General features: G+C 42.0%; 3 protein-coding genes across 3 annotated transcripts in view; all 3 read right to left on the bottom strand.

Moving 5' to 3' along the window:
- Positions 1-2,176: 2,176 nt before the first annotated feature.
- LOC124262762 lies at positions 2,177-3,957 on the bottom strand. Its single transcript, XM_046697307.1, has 3 exons — positions 3,693-3,957; positions 3,361-3,556; positions 2,177-3,092 (listed from the first exon to the last, which is right to left on the bottom strand). Exons 1-3 carry the CDS (start codon positions 3,858-3,860, stop codon positions 2,818-2,820), a joined length of 639 nt encoding a protein of 212 aa, XP_046553263.1. The 5' UTR covers positions 3,861-3,957; the 3' UTR covers positions 2,177-2,817.
- An 872-nt stretch (positions 3,958-4,829) lies between these two features.
- On the bottom strand, positions 4,830-7,606 carry LOC124262767. The gene is made up of 7 exons (XM_046697311.1): positions 7,589-7,606; positions 7,322-7,484; positions 6,129-6,282; positions 5,920-6,041; positions 5,477-5,616; positions 5,123-5,267; positions 4,830-5,020 (listed from the first exon to the last, which is right to left on the bottom strand). The coding sequence occupies exons 1-7, from the start codon at positions 7,604-7,606 to the stop codon at positions 4,830-4,832; spliced, it is 933 nt and encodes a 310-aa protein (XP_046553267.1).
- A 6,522-nt stretch (positions 7,607-14,128) lies between these two features.
- LOC124262766 overlaps positions 14,129-19,812 on the bottom strand; it is a 30,873-nt gene continuing 25,189 nt past the window's right edge. Inside the window, exon 8 of the mRNA XM_046697310.1 lies at positions 14,129-14,251. Within this exon, the coding sequence (XP_046553266.1) occupies positions 14,129-14,251 (123 nt within the window). The remainder of the gene's footprint in view (positions 14,252-19,812) is intronic.

The following is a 19,812-nucleotide window of genomic DNA, read 5'->3' as shown; positions in this document are numbered from 1 at the left end:
GTGGTCAAATGTAACGTATGTTGTATTTGGGATTACACTTTCTTAGTAAAGTACAGATTCTAGTACTTTTTGGCATTGTGTAGTTCATAGCTTTCGGCCGTGGGAGCCGTGCCAATTAACACTTATCAGAGGGGTACACAAAGTCCGCAGTCTAGACAACCAGTTGTCCGACTTCCATTTTTGTTGAAGCCGCGGTGGCTGAGCGGTCTAGGCGTCTGACTTTGTGTGCTTGCGATTAGGTGCCTGACTCTGAGGGTGCGGGTTCGAATCCCGGATGGGACTCAACCCAAAAAGTACTAGAATCGAAATAAAATGTGATGTACTAGTTGTTGTACTGATCTTTGGCGACAGGATTTTATAGCCTTTAAATATATGTCATACTCTGTATTGCTGCTCTCGTCACGATATGGCTGAAATATTGCGAAAGGCCCCTGTCAGGTTTGGTGACCTTGACCTTCATTTCAGGTTCACAAGGAGACTTTAATGTGTTACCCTTGTCAGCGGGATACCTCAAGAACCTATCACTGGATTTTCATCATATTTGACACCAAGCTTTATATAGGAAAGGCACAGGACCACCCAGTCGACATTGGTGACCTTCACGTAACATTCAAGGTCACAGCGACATTTTGAAGATTTCAGCACGTTAACCTACATGTTAAGCTTGTCAGCGAGATACCCCAAGAACCATTTGCTGGATTTTCATCATATTTGACACCAAGCTTTATATTTGAAAGGCGCAGGACCCAGTCGATTTTGGTAACCTTCACGTAATTTAAGTTGATTATGTCACCTTAGTGACAACTGCTTGTTATAATAGGTTACTATTATCATTACGTCATAAAATGTTATTTTTCTTGAAAAGACTATTGCTAGAGATCTATTACCAACTTCTGTAGAAGGATGTACTGAAAGAGAATCACAGAAATTTGAGTGTTGCAAAAACAGTTTAAATTATTGCAAAACTATTCTAACTGTTGCACTATCTAAATATAATATTTCCTATCAATCCTAGCACATCCATAGGTGGCTATACAACATCGCCAAACGAATATTCAGCTTGAACTGAGATAGACATATGCTTCATATCTTCATTTCAATCAATTACTTGTAGCAATTACATACATCAATTAATATGAAACTGAAAGTATCATCGTTTTTCCTCTACATGCTTCTTGTAGTCCAAGAGGAGTTTCCGTATATAAGCGTTGATATTGGCCAAATCTTTGGCTGGTTATTTTAAAAAAAAGTCTCAGCAACAAAAAAAACCTATTTTTGTTGGTAGTCAGTGACACAACAGTAAAGAGTCTTAATATTTCACTAATTTGAAATCCAATTTTAGAGAGAGATGTCAGTTATATTTTAATACTGTGAAATGTTACTTGGTTTTACTGTCCTTCGTTCGCAGGTTTTTATAATTTAATTGCGTTAATTATGAAGTTATAACTTTTAAAGTCACGATATGGCTGAAGTATTGCCAATGTGACTATAACTCACTCACCCATCCTTAATATTTCAAGCTCAAACAGTCGATACAGAAAGTGCGTTTATATTTCAAACTGAATATGAAATGAAAAGCAATGTATATCTTGGATTATTATTATTTTCTTTTCGGATTAGTAATGCCATGCAGTATAAACAAATGCTTGAGTGTGGATTATTTTGACTATCAGTATGCGTCAGCATGATTTTACACGAAAGCCTTAATCATTTTACTCTCCAAGCATGACATGATTGATTGAGTGAGTGAGTTAATATTTTGTGACTGAAAACAAGTACTAATTTAAAATAAATGAAAGTTAAGTTTTAAAAAACGTGTCTGCAAGGACAGTAAAACCAACTAGAATATCACAGATATGAATTTAAAAACTAGTATGTAAATCTAAAACAGTTTAATTACAGAAGACAATATACAAATGACATGATTGATTATAATCGTATGGTCATATAAACTTCTTTTGTTTAATATACGTTTGTTCGTAACGTCAGTAAGAGGTGAAGCGTGATTTCTCAAGCTTATGATATGGCAAAAAGTTTCCCGAAATAATTGTCATAACTGCTAACTAAACTCGAGGATTTATTCTTTCGAAGAAGTATTGATATACACAACAGATGGGAATATGGACACACATGTACAGTGCACAGTTACTATTTTAGCTGTGGTGTTCAACATTCATTTGAGTCATTAGTGCATCATAGTCACTGTTTAATATACAACAAATGCATGCCTCAATGAACGTCTTAATCAACACTACATGACAGTATCAGACTCTGTTTATCTTTACCAAAAGACGTCAACAATAATGCGAAAACACGCTACTACTGAATGATGGTTTGGCATGAACATCCAAACTGTTCTAAAATGACTGTAAATAATGTACGAAAGTTTTGAATACATTACACGTTTTTATGGAAAACAACCTCTTTTTATTTCATTCTTTATACGAAGTTTTAGAGCTTATTCTTGCTCCTTCATCGTGTGCATTCTGATAAAAAACGTGACATGTGTTCATGTTCGTCAAACTTCAAAATGCCTTTCAAGAACTACAAACGTTTAGTACCACTCGGGTATATATAGTTATTACCTTCAGATACATATTAGGCTTTGTGTGTCACGATGCAAAATATAGTGTAATGGCACACGCTTGCATCATTGAATCATCAATCATAATTATATGGTAAATTATTCATGGCGAACAATATTGCTAATAATTATTATGCATCCTTAAAAAGAGAAAACTTCGGTCCACATATGTTTCATAAAGCCGGTGTATACTTTACATATATGTGTTTAATTCAATTCATGTGTGGCCATGTTTAAAGTTTTATTTCTTGCTGATAGTGAGCACTATAACCACACGGGTCTATTGCGGTCACAGCTGCAAATAGAGATTTTGGTATGGAATGGGAGGAGATCACGGTCAGGTTTGTTTCCGTTCTCTTCGTGAGAACCCCCTCCAAGATGTCTGCTCCTCCAACCACTGTTCCAATGTGAAGCTCATATTGAAGATCCTTCCACGGAGAGACGAACAGCCCATCCCAGTTTAGGGAGATGTGCTTTCCTCTCCAAGACATAGCTATTGCAGCAGATCCTACAAATATTAAGTACGTAACAATTTTTATGAAGAGTGAGTCTTAGCAATGTTCCACATGTACCGTGACAATGGGCATCACGAATCATCTCTCTATCCATGTGGAGTATGAACAGTCTCAAAATAGCAATGTAGTATTCCCATCTGATTACTCACTAATAATAATAGATAGTCCTTGAATTAATTAAATACAAACGTGTTTATCTTCAAAGACAATTACATTTTCTGAGAATGGTAAATAAGTTGAAATAAAACAGAACAATTTAACCTGTTATTGTCGGAGGATTGCCATGGGTGGTAAGGTTAAGAAGAGTTGTTTCCCTTTGTGTCCCGAGCACGTTGTCTTGAGATACTGCAACTGGGTAAGAGGCCAGGTTGTTGGAGTGCAGCCCACAGAACGAGGCGAACCCATAGTCGGTGTCTACTCTGGTCTGATATGTGCCGAACTCATCTGTTACCTTAATCTGAAGTTCAGTGTCAACATACACACGTCATTGCTAACAACACGCTAGCTTTAGTGTAAATGACAGGTAATTTCATCAACTTAAATGGCATGTGTCAGATTCCTGTCACACACAAATAGATGCACGTTAAACTTACCACGGTTGTCTGGAGGTCATACCGGACCCACTGCATCCGAACTGTGTTGTTTTTAAGGCATTGACCACGTTGATAGAAGTACATGACGTTGTCTTCCAAGATGACCGCCATTGTAGGCTTTAGTTGGCCATGTGTCAGAGTTACGCCATCGGAGACGGCTGACGACATCAAACCCACGGTGTTGATACGACGAACTGTTGTGAATATCTTCAGAGGAAGGCTAATATTGAGGTTTGTGATGTCAAAGTTAGCCGTTGTTTGATTTCGGGAAACCAACTGAAACATCTTGATGTCACCTTTGCCTGGTATCCTGCCTGGAAAGTGAGTGAGTGAATATGGTTTTACGCCTCTTTTAGCAATATTCCAGCACAATCACTGCGGGGGACACCAGAAATGGGCTTCACACATTGTACCCATGTGGGGAATCGAACCCCTGGCCTTCGGCGTGACGAGCGAATTCATCAATTGAATTCATGGCATAAAACGCAATTAAAATGTTTGTCAGTAAGAAATCGCTGTAACATGGTATTAATATCAACATAAACCCAATTTATAAAAGTAATGAATACAATAACAGAACAGGTAAAACACTAGTGTCAACATAGTCCGTAGACAACCATAAACAGTTTTGACTAGTACAAAATGAAAACAAGTATGAATCACACTACGTTAATAACCGAACATAGTACTACACGTTGATTCGAAACAAACAGTCCCAAAGAATCTGCACCTATACTTCTTGTAAGCTTACTAATGGAGTCGAATGGTCAGGCTCGCTGACTTGATGTATATCACCGTATCTCACTGGGATTGATCGATGCTCATGAGTTCAATCATTAGATTCTCTAGTCCAGACTCAAGTATTTACACGCCGCCAAATACATGAAGCTGGAATACCACTGAGTGTGGCGTTAACTAAAGACCAGTCAACATATTAACAAAGAATATCCGCTTGCCTTGTAGAGGGACGTTTGTAAACCACTCTTAAAAGAGAGACTGGTAGTCAACATCACCGGACCCTGGACAGTGACAGGAAAGACGAAAATATGTTGACCGACTTAATATGACATGCCACTTACAAGTTACATTCTATATTCTTTCATGGATGAATGGTACAGAAATCCTATGCCTACCGTCTCAGTCTTCTACAGTCCCTGCTACTGGTGCCGTGACATCGATCTGCACCCCATATGAGAATGTCCAAGCAACCAATCCGGCTTTGTTATATGCAAGTACATTGGAGTAGTATGTTGTTCCCGATTCCAGAGACAACCCAGAAACTGTGCAGTTTGTGGCAGTCATGTCAGACGACGCATGTATGCTGAAACCTGAAACAATAAACCTGAATGTATTTCTGAGTATTCAGAGTTAAGCGAAAGCATTGCAACAGATTCTTGGTTGTCCTAAACTAACAAGTTTTAGAAACATACCGCCGGGTGAAGTACTTGTGTAAGCCGTGTATGTTAGGAGTCTTGACTGTGTGTCCAGTACGTTCCTCCAGCTCAAGTATATCCTATCTACGTGATGCTGGTAGTCGATATCTTTCCTGTCTCCAGATTCCATGTGCTCTTTCATCTGTAACGAAAAGCAACGGATGGTGACTTTGAAGCAAAACGGCTCTATCGAATAGGCTAATTGTAATCAACTATAGACATGTGTCAGTTTGTTCATATGAAGTGTAGATATTCTTCTTGTCATGATGTACTTGGTACGTTTCGTATGGTTCACAAGTGATCGATAGAATATGCATGGATTCCGATAGTTGTTTTGTGCAAGTCACCCACCGCTACTCCTTGCAGTGAAGTTGTTCTTGGTGCTGTAATATCAATGAGGGTGCCGTCGGATTTGTAGATGTTGTATGTGTTCTCGTCATACCATGCCCGCACAAATACACTGTAGCTGAGTCCTGGTGTCAGCTCACGCCCTGTTAACATTCCAATACAAACTTCACAACTATGATTACATGTGAGGATAGACAAACTTTATGGATAACAACTTCTTGTATTTCACAACTGTGATGTTTTAACACAGATTCCAGGAATCTGAAATAGAAATGTCGCACTCACGAAACAAAAGAAGTTGTTATCCATTAAGTTTGTCTTTTTGTACTTCCCAACGTCTTAAATGTCACTGGAAACAAGATGCACATGAGGACATTAAACATGCAGTTACAACGAACAATGTAAATGGTAGACAACATAAAACGACCCGCCATTTATCCTCTTACCTTTGGGTAGGGTTATGACTGCAGACATTACAGACCCTGCATCAAACCACACTCGTTCGATACTTTCCGTATATATTCCTGTCGGGTATGTCCCACTTGAACGCCCGGCACTGAACTCGTACCTGCAAATAACATTGTTGGCCTTTATCTATGTTAGATGTAACATAAGTGAAGGATGTGGCAGGATTCAAGAAGACGATGCCACTGACCTCACAGGTTGTGTGGATTTTGTGTTGGTTACCGTCCATGATGCTGCAAGGAATGAGTCAAAGGGAGAGAAGTCCACGTCATTCCCCAACACAGGAGATTCAAGGGATTTCAGATCAGTGGTGTCTCTGACCGCCAGTGAAGAATTCCCCATGCCTGGAATTAAATAGATTGGACATGATGTAGAGAGAGAACGAGAGAGACAGACTTGATTCAATATCTGTTTTCGTCATTTCACTGTTTTCTGTTCTCCATAGGTGATTGCGTTGTCAGCCCGGCCATGGAAGCACGTAATCTTGGAGTGATCTTTGATTCCCACATGCCCCTTAAGCCCCATGTCAAAGCAATCTGCAGGCGGTCCTACTACCATATCAAGAATATTGGAAAGATCCGAAGATATCTAGATGAGATAACAGCAGCAGCATTAGTTCAGGCCTACATCACATCTCGCCATGATTACTGCAACTCATTCCTCTATGGTCTCCCAGCTCATATTGTCAAGCAACTGCAGCAGGTCCAGAATGCAGCGGTTCGTGTGGTCACTCTTACTCGCAAGTTCGAGCACATCACCCCTGTCTTGAAGAGACTTCATTGGCTACCTGTTCGCTACCGAACCATCTACAAGATTCTGCTCGTCACTTTCCAATCTCTCCACAGTCTTGCTCCTGACTACATCTCAAGTCTTATCCAGCCATAGCAACCTCGGCGCAGTCTGCGGTCAGCCGACAGCCATCTCCTGGTGGTACCAGCCTCCAGAACCAAGTCTTACGGTGAACGGTCTTTTGCATCAGCAGCACCTTTCTTATGGAACAAACTCCCAATCAACATACGGGCCTCACAAGAACTCTCACTCTTCAAACCAAACTAAAAACGCATCTGTTTAGCCAAGCCTACTGAATCTCACTGTATAGATATGGAACTCAAAGCGCTTTAGAGCAGTGCTTATTTGATTTTAGCGCTATATAAATGTCTCTATGTATGTATGTATGTGTATATGTATATGTATATGTATATGTATGTATGTATGTATGTATGTATGTATGTATGTATGTATGTATGTATGTATGTATGTATGTATGTATGTATATCTCTTAAAACCTTTGTTTAAACTGTAAAGTAGAGAGACACAATTAAGACATGGTCTGGTGTTAGTTACTGATGTGGTTCTCATCCCTCTTACAATATATAAGCATACCATTGTCCAGGAATCTGCATCCTTGACTGGTGCTACACATCTTGTCCTGGGCAGCACAGACACAGTGACCCTCACAGTTGTAGGAGCTGCACCGTCTCACCAACTCTAGCTCACCCCCGTCTCCCCAGAACCAGCTCGGAATGGAGGGGGCTGCTCTTGAGGCCTACCTGAATAACCAAAGGAATTGAACAACAAAGAAAGGAAGGAAGGAGGAAGGACGAAAATGTAAATGACAACTGGTAAGAAGGAAAGTCAACTTGTACTTACACCGTTTACTGCCCACATGGTGGCAAATACAGAAGATCTAGAAGACAAGTCCTTGGTACTGATGTTGAATGTCTGCACAATTCCCTCATCCTCCAGGTCCACTCCACTGATGTTGTGGTATACCTTCACCAGCGGGTCCTGGATATCGTGCACAATAAATACATTCAGATAAACCATACCGTTAATATCCTTCAACACATATATTCCTTCGCCAACGGGTCCTGGACGTCGTGCACGATAAACACATTCAAGTAAAAACAACACCATTTACATCCTTCAAAACATATATTCCATAGAGATATTACATTAAGTACATCTTGTACATTATGATGGACGTATAAAATCGAAATCAGATCCACTAAACCCTGAACTATAAACATTGAAAACTTTAGGACGGTGGCATTCTTGATACAATTTCACAAATGAGTGAGTGAGTGAGTTATTATTTAACGTCACATCGGCAATATTGCAGCCATATCGTGACGAGAACATAATTTCTCAAATGACGAAACCTGTGCTAAATTTGTAGCAAATGGTCTGGAGCCAACTGTAGTTATGTAATGCCAGAGTGCAGATCAGCAAACCCAAGCCAAGCAAGGCTAAGACTGCTTCTTGTCCACGTCATCCAGCCAAACTGATTCCTTGACAATTTGGCAGCATGGTCCGTTTGTACAGCAAGAACCCCTGCAAAGGTGAGCTCGAGTTAGATGAATATGATTGTGAGATTAATGTCGTTAAAACACAATACAAATCATAATATAAGAGAAATTATGTTCACCTCAATGTTTATGATAAATATTTACTTACCTGTTGTTGGTACGGAGCTGTCGACCAAGATGCTTCCAGTCTGACTCTGTGTACAGAGACCAGCCATGTTGCATGATATAACCTTCACAATGTAATGACTTCCATCATGAAGATTCAGCTGTGTGAAAGTATATTCTCTCAAAGGTCCTGGCATCTGAAGACAAACCGTGTCTTCTGGGTTAGGGTTGTTAAATACTTGAGACAGAGAGCATTACTTAATGACACGCGTTCATTATGTTGTTACTCATGCTTTAAACAAATCGAATCTTTGTTACTTTCCTGTTTTCAGGGACTGATATTACATAGTCCCACTTAACACCTAACTGTTGGCTCTCACCTCCATCAAGGAAGAGTTAAACTCCCCTAGCTGATGAGAGGAAATTGAGATGTACTGGCTCTCTATGAAAGACTCCTCGTCCTTCATCTCCCAGCTGACCTTCACAGTGGCCCGACTGATCAGCGTCATGGCAACCAAGGACCCATGTCCTTCCACAAGATCAGGGGCCTTCACAACTTCAGGTGCGCTGTTGTCAATGATGAAGCCGTTCGATGTTGATGTGGTGAACACCCCTAGAGTCATAAGCACATAAAATACCAACATACAATACAAACATACAATACCAAATTCATCACCAAGTGTGGAGAAACGAAAATGACTAACTTCATTTCGTAATGGTGACATGACGCCATTATAAAAAAAGTGTTTCGTCAAATGCTTTAGCTTTATTTAGATTGAGATCATGTGATCTAGGGCAAGTCACATGACTAAAAAGGGGAGATAACTTGGTGACAGAGGCATGCAATGTTGTGCAGTTTCAGTGTGGTTTTCAACCGGCAACAGCAGAAGTAGCAGAAAACAGTGTACACAGATAACACAGAATTAAATTTACTATGTTGGAACCGTGGGAGTTGTTAATCGATACAGACATTTGCAGCGGTGACAGGTAGTACAGCATTAGTAGAATTGTATGAAACTGCCTTCCCTGAAGAATCTGATAATTATTTAATACATTCAGTCACTGCTGGTGCTATAAAAAATATTCATCACTGCTGGTGCTATAGAAAATAGATGGATTTTAAAGCAGAGAATGGATTGTTTATAAGCTGAAATTATTATTATCAATAATGAATCACTACATCATTTATACCTGCTTTGTTGAACGCTGCAACTGTTATGTACATCCTGTTTCCGATGGGTAGCATCTGACTTTCGTTCAGTGTGAGAAATGCCACCTCTTTAAGGGCAGCATGTTGTGATGAGAGAATGTCACTGTCTCCTGGTGTGGTCCCCACCTGCCATTCATAGTGGTCCAGACCTGATTCTGTGTCCTGGAATCCATGCCACTTGCAGCCCAGGAACGTTCTATGAATAGAAACATAGTTACACATACGCACAAGATCATTTTTGTATTTAATGGTCTCCGGGTGATACAAGGGAGTATTGCTGAGTATACTAATTTATAATGCATATTTTAAATTAATAAAGTTTGATATTAAAATCACTGAGCAGAAACATGAGTAGACCTAAATGCCTGGTACTGGGAGTCTCGGTCTTGTGTGCCAGGCCCATATTCTCGAAAGTGTCCCAGCTAAGTCAGACCCTATGTAGTTTAGACACAAGTTAGGCCACCATACCTTTAGGATAAGACCCATTCTCGAAACGATCCTATCCCTGTCCTAACTTGTGCTACCTATCCTGGCTAGGATAGCGAGCTCTTCAGTAGGTGAGATAGAAAAACCTACTTTAAGTTGGGGATTCCCCTAAATATTACCCATGTTCATTCCATAAAAATACATAATATAAGGGCAACTACTATCTCGTTTACAACATAAATGGTAAGACTAGAAATGGAAGTAAAAAGCTTGAAAGCGGTGAAATTCAGCTTTTGATGGACTTAGTAGATCTAGAAGAAATTATTCGATATTCTCATCACATTATAGTAGTTTTGAAGTTTTTGACAAGGCATGGTTGTACCTAGTTACTAGCCAATGTACTTTTTCTGGTATCAGATTGGAAGTAATTTACTTTTTTCTCCCATTCATTTTTTGACAAGGCAATAACAATTTTACTTCAGAGTTTGAAAGTCTGCCAAAAAAGCAATAAGGATATCAAAGACATGTGCAAAAATATTTTCAATATACTTATTTTTTTAATGAAAATCATGACTTGAACTCTCATTATGCGTCATCTCACAAACTGAAAATAAACCTAGGAAATAAACAGGAGCTACTTCCCCTATCAAGCTGGCCTTGACATTGACAATTCACGGCAATGTGACAGAAAAGAGAAATGCTGTGATTAAAAAGGCCGAGTATAGGTAAGAATTGAACAAATCTCTTTTGTAGATCAAAAGAATATGTGCATTGCAAGAAATGTGTCTATTCATTACCGATAAATTGATAAAACATACACAAAAAAACTCTTCTTAACTCATAAAAACTGTGTGTTGTTTAAGAAATACAGTTCGCTCTACCACCATGTATAGTGTAATAAAGCACACTTTCGCCCTGAACTATCATAGTTAAAGCACGATGACGTTTGCGCAAGCGTCCTCGTGCTTTAACTATAACAAGCGTCCTCGTGCTTTAACTATAATAGTTCAGGGCGAAAGTGTGCTTTATTACACTATACATGGTGGTAGAGCAAACTGTATTTCTTTTCTAAGAAGCCAAATTTAATACTTTCTAAGGATAATTTCGATTACTCTAAGGCAGAAAACAAACGACGGGGTCGGTGTCCTAAATTAAGAATCCTCGCACATGGCTAACTGGCGCCCTGTTCTATTAATGTGTCTTCCCCCTACCTTAAGACGTACCAGAAAAAACAAATGATAAACAGTTTGATGACGGTTTACGTTCGGATTAAATATCTTCTCTAAATTATTCTAACTACATCTGTGATTAACGTAAACCATATGGGGCAATATGAACGTCGCATTTCAACTACCAACGTACGTTTAGATCAGTACATCCAGATGAAGCTTAGTCGGTGGGGTCGGTGTCCTAAATTAAGAATCCTCGCACATGGCTAACTGGCGCCCTGTTCTATTAATGTGTCTTCCCCCTACCTTAAGACGTACCAGAAAAAAACAAATGATAAACAGTTTGATGACGGTTTACGTTCGGATTAAATATCTTCTCTAAATTATTCTAACTACATCTGTGATTAACGTAAACCATATGGGGCAATATGAACGTCGCATTTCAACTACCAACGTACGTTTAGATCAGTACATCCAGATGAAGCTTAGTTGTCAAGCGACATTCCACGATTGCATTGTGGGAATGTAAACATTGCGAACGTTACCGTGTCGCTGAAAACTTGTGAGTCGAATTGACACATTTTAAACGTCGTAAAACATAAACGTAATGTTTCCACCAGTAATATTAGCCGAGTGAAGCAACTGCAAACCGAGACACGGGATGCAATGGAGTAGTTTACTGTAGGAGGCTGTACGAGGCGATGGCAACTGACATGCGTCGTGACGTCGCTTACATTGTGACGTAATGCAAAAGTGTTCGATTACGAGGGGGCAAAGTAGAATGGCGCAGTGACGCCAATACATTGTGACGTAATGCAAAAGTGCACATTATCGTCTGATAAAGTACTGATCTTTCACATAAGCATCTTAGAATGTAAATTCAAATGTAATTTAGGCGAGTAATTGTTTGACAATGTTAAAATTGGTGAACAAACGAGAACCACACCATGTTGACTTCCACTAAGATAGACTTAGGACAAGTCAGAATATATCCTAGTATTTGTCCGAAGTTAGGATATCCTAGCTCTAGGATACTTTTCGAGAATAAGGTAGGACACCTATCCTAGACCCTAGGATCAAAGTTAGGATATCGGGCTAGGATCCTTCCGAGAATAGGGGTTAGGGTTAAACCTTGATATTTAAATCACTAAGTAGGAGTATGAGTAGACCTGGATGCCTGGTACTGGGAGTCTCGGTCTTGTGTGCCACGGTAAGGGTTAGGGTTAAACCTTGATATTAAAATCACTAAGCAGGAGTATGAGTGGACCTGGATGCCTGGTACTGGGAGTCTCGGTCTTGTGTGCCAGAGTTAGGGTTAGGGTTCAACCTTGATATTAAAATCAGTAAGCAGGAGTCTGAGTGGACCTGGATGCCTGGTACTGGGAGTCTCGGTCTTGTGTGCCGTCCATGACGCTGCCAGGGACAGGAGGACTTTGATCCAGGATAACACCATCAGATGTTGCGCTGCTGCACAGTCCCGCCATGTTACAAGCTGTCACTGTCACGTAATACCTGATACCCTCAGCGAACATAATGTGATGGAAGACTACATCTGAAAAAAAAGCTTACAGTTATTAAATTGCTGTATCAGTTAGGAGAAAATGCTATTCTGTTTTTAATTTTGCGGTCCGTTAGCTTGTGGTTTAGCCGAACGGTAATAGCCGAACTCGTTACCTATATTAGCTTAGTCTTCTTTCTGGTAGTGGAACGAGAGCATGGAGGCGTTTCAGTGTGGTATATTAAAAACAGGTTGTGCAACAGTTTACAAGATTTCAATAACTTTATTTTGGATGGAGGATTTAACCTGAGCACCAACCCCATTGATATATGCATACTCAGGTGCACCAGTCTTCGAGTTGTAATTGTAATTGTAGTCCTTTCATTCGGGTTAAACACCAATCGTGGTCAGTCGCAAAATGTTGAGAGAGATTTGAATTGTTGACTCTCAGCAGCTCAATGAATATGAAGCTAGCATCCAAGAATACGAAAGTTTTCACAAAGACGCCATAATGTATCAGTGTATATATCGTGTAGCTCTCGTCTGGATTTCAGAAGGTATAACAACATTGATTTAAGTGACAATATACTCAGACCTAATCTACCTTAATAGCACTGACCCACAGTTAAATGATAAACACTTATTCCTGACATGTGACGACCACACACTCCGGCTGCGATGACTTTACATAACATCACTGCCACAGGCTAATTTGCATATCACGTGACCGAATTTTCTCTTGTTTGTAATCAAACGCTGCAGCATATTCATAATAAGAAGAGACTGGACTCCGCGAAAGCTTTTCGGTGCTCTCTTCATAATGTTTTACATTGTTACATATATATTCTTCCACAACTGCGACAATTAGGTCTATGACGGTACATATTTAGATATCAAACTGGCTGCATCGTTTGCTCTCCGTGGAAGCCCGATGACAGCACGTGGAACCGTACAACTTATGTAAACAAACGATCACTACGCAAATCGAAATAGTGTTACATGTTTTATGATATTTTCTCAGTGAAACTAAACCATTCTATTAAAGATGTTTAGTTAGATGTGTAGACTCGTCAAAAATAAAAGAGTTAAGAAATATGTACATTATATTGAATGGACGGTGCAAGATGTGACGAATCGTCACATTTTTCTGGCCTGTGGCAGAGGTACTATGATGGCTGGCCGCATGGAACTCTGGGTAGGAGATTGGTGACGACCAATGTCTATTTTCGTTATGGCCAAGACGTAGTAGGTCATTGCCTGTTGTTCTCTCTTTCTTGAATTTGTAGTACATGATCAGTGGTACCCAATCTAACCCACCTGTGCTTACACCTGTATCAAATTCCGCTATTGTGTCCTCACATCCAGAGCAGGTCCCAACCTTCACCAAAAAGTGAGAAACGGTAGAGTGGGGATCAGAAAACCCCTCCCAATGGGCTCCCATGACCTCCATCCTGGTAATGTAATCTTCATCCTTCATCTCTGCTGAGGACTAGCTGATGATCTCCCATCAGACACTTGACCCGACAGAAGGGGCGTTGTATCCACTTCCAGGGCATGTGACGTGATGACTGTGGCGAGGCCCACTCTATTGTAAGCCTACAAAGCGGAGGGAAATACATCTATGAACTGTCCATACACTCATAAATGAAGGACTTGCACTGGACAAACATCCATGTAATGCTTTCATGCAACACCAAAACAAAGTAGTATATACAATGGGGTTCTGGATCACTTTCAACATTCAATAAGGAAGAAACTTATCTGCTTTTAAGAAATTCAAAGCATACCACACAGGGAATCTTGATAAATCTTGCAAAGCCTTGTCAAAAACAGTATTTGGTAAAATAAGGCTTTTGTCGGCCCTTAGCTCTTGCTACCATTTCCCCTACTATGAAAAAGTTTGGGCCGATAGCGGTTCTGGATCACTTTCAACCAAAGCCTCTGCAAAGCCTTATTTCACAAGTAAGGCTTTGGTCGGACCTCCTTAGCTCTTGCTACCATTACCCCTACTACAAAAGTTGGGGATGCGAACGCACCTCCTAGCCGCGCACCGGGGCATGGCTGGAGTAATGGGACACCGCTATGCTGGAGGTAACACTGTGCCGTACGGTACGATCAATAATTCCGCTCTTACAAACCCCCTACCTGGCCCATCCCTCAAGTAGTACAAGTTAGGCTCGTCTGCTTTGATGTCCACTTTATCTATGTTGTAAGTTTTGACTGACCATATAGGATCGGTGGCTCGCTTTTTACGGCTATCACCCTCGTGTTCCCCCGGCTGGTATAGATACCTCACTAGGGCCCTATCTGGTATCTGTTTCTCTTTTCCACGCAATGGAGCAGCCGACTCTGCAACTATTGATTTTAGTTTGATAGCGTCTGCCGGTTTCTTATCAGTGAGCCGGTGACTTCATGGTTGATTGCCGACACCACCTTGGGTAACCTCACGACCCATTCAGTCGATCGTTTTCCGGGTTGCCATCTCCCTCGCATACTGATGTCCAAATAAGCGCTCAGCCAAAGTCCTATTAAATCTCTCAACTATGGCTTGGCTGCGATGGGCTCCAGCCGCGCCACGCCTGACCTTTGTATCGTGTTTTATTAGCAGTTGTGACACGTCACCCATGAACTCCCCGTCCGGGGTCAACTTGCAGCTCTGTTGGCCACGCCAGCGGACTGCGCTTTGTATATGCGTCGAATCCTCTGGCTACCTGGGCCGAATCTTCGCAAGCGTCAAGGGCTCGGCTTCCTTTGTAGCGACTGGCTACGCCCACTACGGTTAAGGCATACTTGTACCTCTTGTCGTGGGTAGGAACAGTAGGTCTGCCTGGTGAACGCTATTAGGTATGTTAATACCGAACCTCCTTCTAGGCACGAGCGCGTGGTGCCGTAAATAGATCTGCCACAGGGCTTGTTTTTCAAGCCACGCTTTGGCCTCCTCCGGGTACTCGCGCCATTTTAGCCAGCTTATCTACAGCTTAGCTCCTTTCCAGTACCCACGCTGGCTATAGTAAATAGCCTCAAACTTTCTGGTTCCGCGACATGTTCAATTTTCTCATGTCCATACGCTGCACGCGTTTATCCCATCAATAGCTATCCAACGCTTAGTGTCCATAGGCGACAGGGACGTCTTGTTTATAGTCAGTCCGTATATCTTATGACCATCACTTCTAAGTGTGTTCATTTTATGCCTAAAGGTACGGGTCTTGAACAGGGCTTCCTTGAATCTGGCGTGTTTGATGTGTTGTTTCACCACATACTTCTTAACACCCTTAGCCTTCCGGATTTCACCATTGTCGGCCTTCAGTATGGAGTACATCTTAGGCCTCAACCCTATGTACTCAGCTATGGGCGTGCCAGCACACTCATCCTTCATCTTACCTAGGACCTTTTATTTACCGCACTGTGTATGGCATGGTCCTTAGGGTAGTCGCTGGTGTCATACAAATCGAGGTGTTTTTCATGTCCTCGTACACGTCCTCGGTTCGAATCTCCATCAGCAGGGAATCCGTGTCAGTGTACAGCACTTCACACCTGTCGTCGTACTGTTTCTTAAGCTCGTTGTAGTAAAAGTCGTACATCAGGTGTTTGGATAAATCGAGGATGCTCATCCCCACGTAAACAGGCCGGTTGAATTTTATGTGGCTTTTCTTCATGTGTAGGGCAACTAGGTCATCGGTGAATATCTTGCTACGGTTGAATGCCGGACTGGCTATCAGTCTCCTGAGCTTGTCTTCCTCATTTGACCGAACCAGCTTCACGGTCACGCGTTTCCTCAGGTTTTCCATAGTCTTACCAAACACCGAAGTTGTTCATGAGCTTGTAGAGATTTTTCTCAAAGTCACTGGTGGCAAGCTTTCGGAGGTCTGTGTTCATTCTGATGTATGGTTCTCCATCCAGGGGCTCTGGTTGAACACGAGCACCCTGTGTATTTTGGTCAGCCTCATACCCAACGACAGGTACAGCTGTAGGTTGCGATAGTGAACGATGTACTTGGTCTTATTCATTAAGTTAGGCACGAGTTTTTCAACGTCTGCCACCCGCCCACCTAATAAGTTATGTTGGTACTCAGACATCCAGTTCTGGGTTAACCCTCATACGTTCGGGGCCAGGGGTAGCTGTTGTGTGATGTGTGTAATGCCTTGGGGTATTCCAAGTCAACCTCGAGGATATAACCTTTATTCGAATCTGGTGCGATGCTCATAACATCGAAATCGGGCGATCCTGTGACTCATGCCCATTCGAACCCCCTGTGGGTAGATACTGGCTCATGGCCCAGCCATACAGGTTGTTGGCGCCGAGGTAGAGAATGTGATTGGTTGGCTTGCTAGGGTCGTAGCCCTTAACGTATTGATTATTTGCTTTCGCGACGCTTGGTTGCCATGGAGATCCCACCTCGCAAGCCTTTCTCAATGAATAGGTGCATGTCATAATCTGTAAGCAATTCCAACTTAACTCCGGTCTTTTAAGCAAGGCATCCCACGACAGACCTGGGCTGGTGTAATACCATGCGGGGTCGAGTTTATACTGCTTGAAACATGTCCGCCTAAACGTCTCAAACACGTCGGCTAACAGCAGTACATCTGTCCTCAAGTACAGGTCGTGATAATCCCCCAGGTTCTTACAACCTAGTTTATTCCATACGTTAATCGCGTGCGAGTAATCGTCTTGGGATATTTCCGAGTCTGTCAGATTGCTGTAAAATTCTCTGATGGGGGGTAGTCTGGTCTCGGTGAACTTGACCCAACTATCCATGTACTCATAAGGGTACACACCCTTCCTCATAAGCAGGGGTCTAGTCTCGGCGTCTGTGTATCGGTCGGTGATAGGGAAGGTATCGCTGGCCTTGACCAGACTGTCTAATGAAGACAATAGAAATTGTACTGAATCTATGAACCTAAGGCCGTTTAAGCTGAAGGAGATGTATCTCTCCATGTTGTTGGGAATGCACGTTATATTACCATCGATTTTCGCGATGGCCTGCATGATTAAGTGAGAGTCGTACCCTCTCAAGTTGTGAAAGACAACGGGATGTTTATTGTCTTAGGGTTGATTCTAAGCTTGAGGTTACACGCGTGCTGTGAGCCGCGCCTCTATACTTTACCGGGTTACGTGGCAGTGATCTCTCACCGAATCACCATTCAGTGGTGAGTCACACACGTGACAGTTAGTGCTACAGGCGTGAGCTAGCCTGTCGGCTCGGGTCATACGCATGGGAGCGACTCTATACAGTGCATTCCTAATAATTTTTTCTTCCTCCTGCAAACACTTTAGAAACCTTTCAGCCGCGTCAGGGCCCCTATACACTACGGGAGCTTTCGTTTCCCCATCACAACGGACGACAATGTATCCAAACCCACAGGCTTCATGCTCTTGTGTTTTGTGGGTGAAGCTCTCACCTGTGGGTAGAGCATTGGGAGTATCAACTGGTTTAACCAAGGCTTCAAAGTCGGCGTATATGATATAAGGCACAGACATTTGGTTCTTGTGGTTACCGAATTTTAGGATATTGTCACCTTCCTTAGGCATGTCGACTCGTATAGCCGCCTGCCCCACACCTTGGCAATCCTCCCGTGGATTCTAATAAATCAGCTCGTGTGAAGCCATGTAGGCACCGTTCGCAGAAGTGGGTCTTTTCTCTGTGTGCCGATTGGTCATACAACAGCCTGCTAAAGTGTTTTATCCAAGCGTAGTGGTACTTGTCACCTCGCTGGATCATGAATATATTGATAACACGTTTCCCCACCACTGGGCTGACCCTGTGCACTATTGTTGTGTTACCTTCGTGCCCAAAGACATTTATAGCTAGATTATTCTGTTTTTCTATTTTAGTTATCTGGGATATGGGGTGGGTTCATCTATACCATCCCAGTTGAGCCCATCGTCTTGGGGATAACTAGAAGGCCTGTTCGAATTAGTGTCAGCTGGAAACAAGGCTGACCTGATAGCTAACCTCAAGCAATCGTCTCCTCTATTCCTGACGTTGACTATGGCATGTTTTTTCCTATAGTAGGGAGGCAAGTCTAGGTATGACCCGCCTCTGAACGGCACGTAGTTAGCTATGTCTAGATAGACATTATCGATTTTATCTACAGTCCACCCGGACCCCAAGTGTGTGTAGCGTTCTAGGTATTCTCTTATCTGCTGAAAACTAGTATCGATTGATGCGTCAATGGTCTCTATATGGGTCACGACCTCTTGTTTACCCCGGAAGTAAGGCTGAACGTACTCAGTGACACCTCCCCCCACCTGCTTATCGAGTGACATTTTAACTGTGATTTGAAATTTGATACTTCCTAGACTGGTTAGTTCCTGGTTGACCTTATCAGCTATCAGAGGTTTGATATCTGCGATATCTATGTTCCTATCAACATGCATACGCCAGCCTCTCAAATAGTTGCCTACAGCACGCTCAGTGCGCACGAACTGTAGGTCGACAGCTCTATTCTGCCGTAACAGTTCTACAAGCTGTGGCTTTCTCATTCGGGAATATCCCCCTAACCCCAAATCACGTGCCTGAACTTTCAATTGTTTTACAGTGGGAGGTTTTGCTACGGGGGCATGTGATAACAATGCGATTAACCCGGCTCTCCCCAGGTTTGAATAACCCGTGAATCCAAGCTGTTTTGCTTGAGCTTTTAATTGTTTTACCGTAGGAGGGGCTTCTAAACCTAGTAATTTCAACAATGCTGGTTTTCGTGATTCGAGAATACCCGATCACACCTCTGCCTGGCGACCCGCTTTGAGTTCACCAACAGTGGTCATAGTTGCGTATTACACACCTAAGAGAACCAATGTCTAATTGGCCCACCGTAAGGTAAAAAATCAAGATACACCTTATCGATTATTCCCTCAACCCACCCGAATATGCGCAGCATAGTAGGGTGTTTTGTATTACTTGCAACGAGTCGTCCAACAAGTATATCTATATCCCCATGCACATCTACTCGCCCACCATCAAAGTAATTCCAAGTGTGCCCAGCCCATGGCACATCAAACCCTACTTTTACAATGATTGTAAACGAGCACCCTTTATATAGTTCCCTAATAATCATGGGTTTGAGGACACTAATATCTATACTTTTCCCCACATCCATCTGCCAGCTGCTCAGGCAACCTTCCCTGGGCTCAGTTTCCACAAACATAGCTATACGTAT

This window comes from Haliotis rubra, unplaced genomic scaffold (genome assembly GCF_003918875.1).
Source record: "Haliotis rubra isolate DU_JTF1 unplaced genomic scaffold, ASM391887v1 Scf853, whole genome shotgun sequence".
Classification (NCBI taxonomy): Eukaryota; Metazoa; Mollusca; class Gastropoda; order Lepetellida; family Haliotidae; genus Haliotis; species Haliotis rubra.
This window is presented reverse-complemented; position numbering and strand designations above follow the sequence as displayed.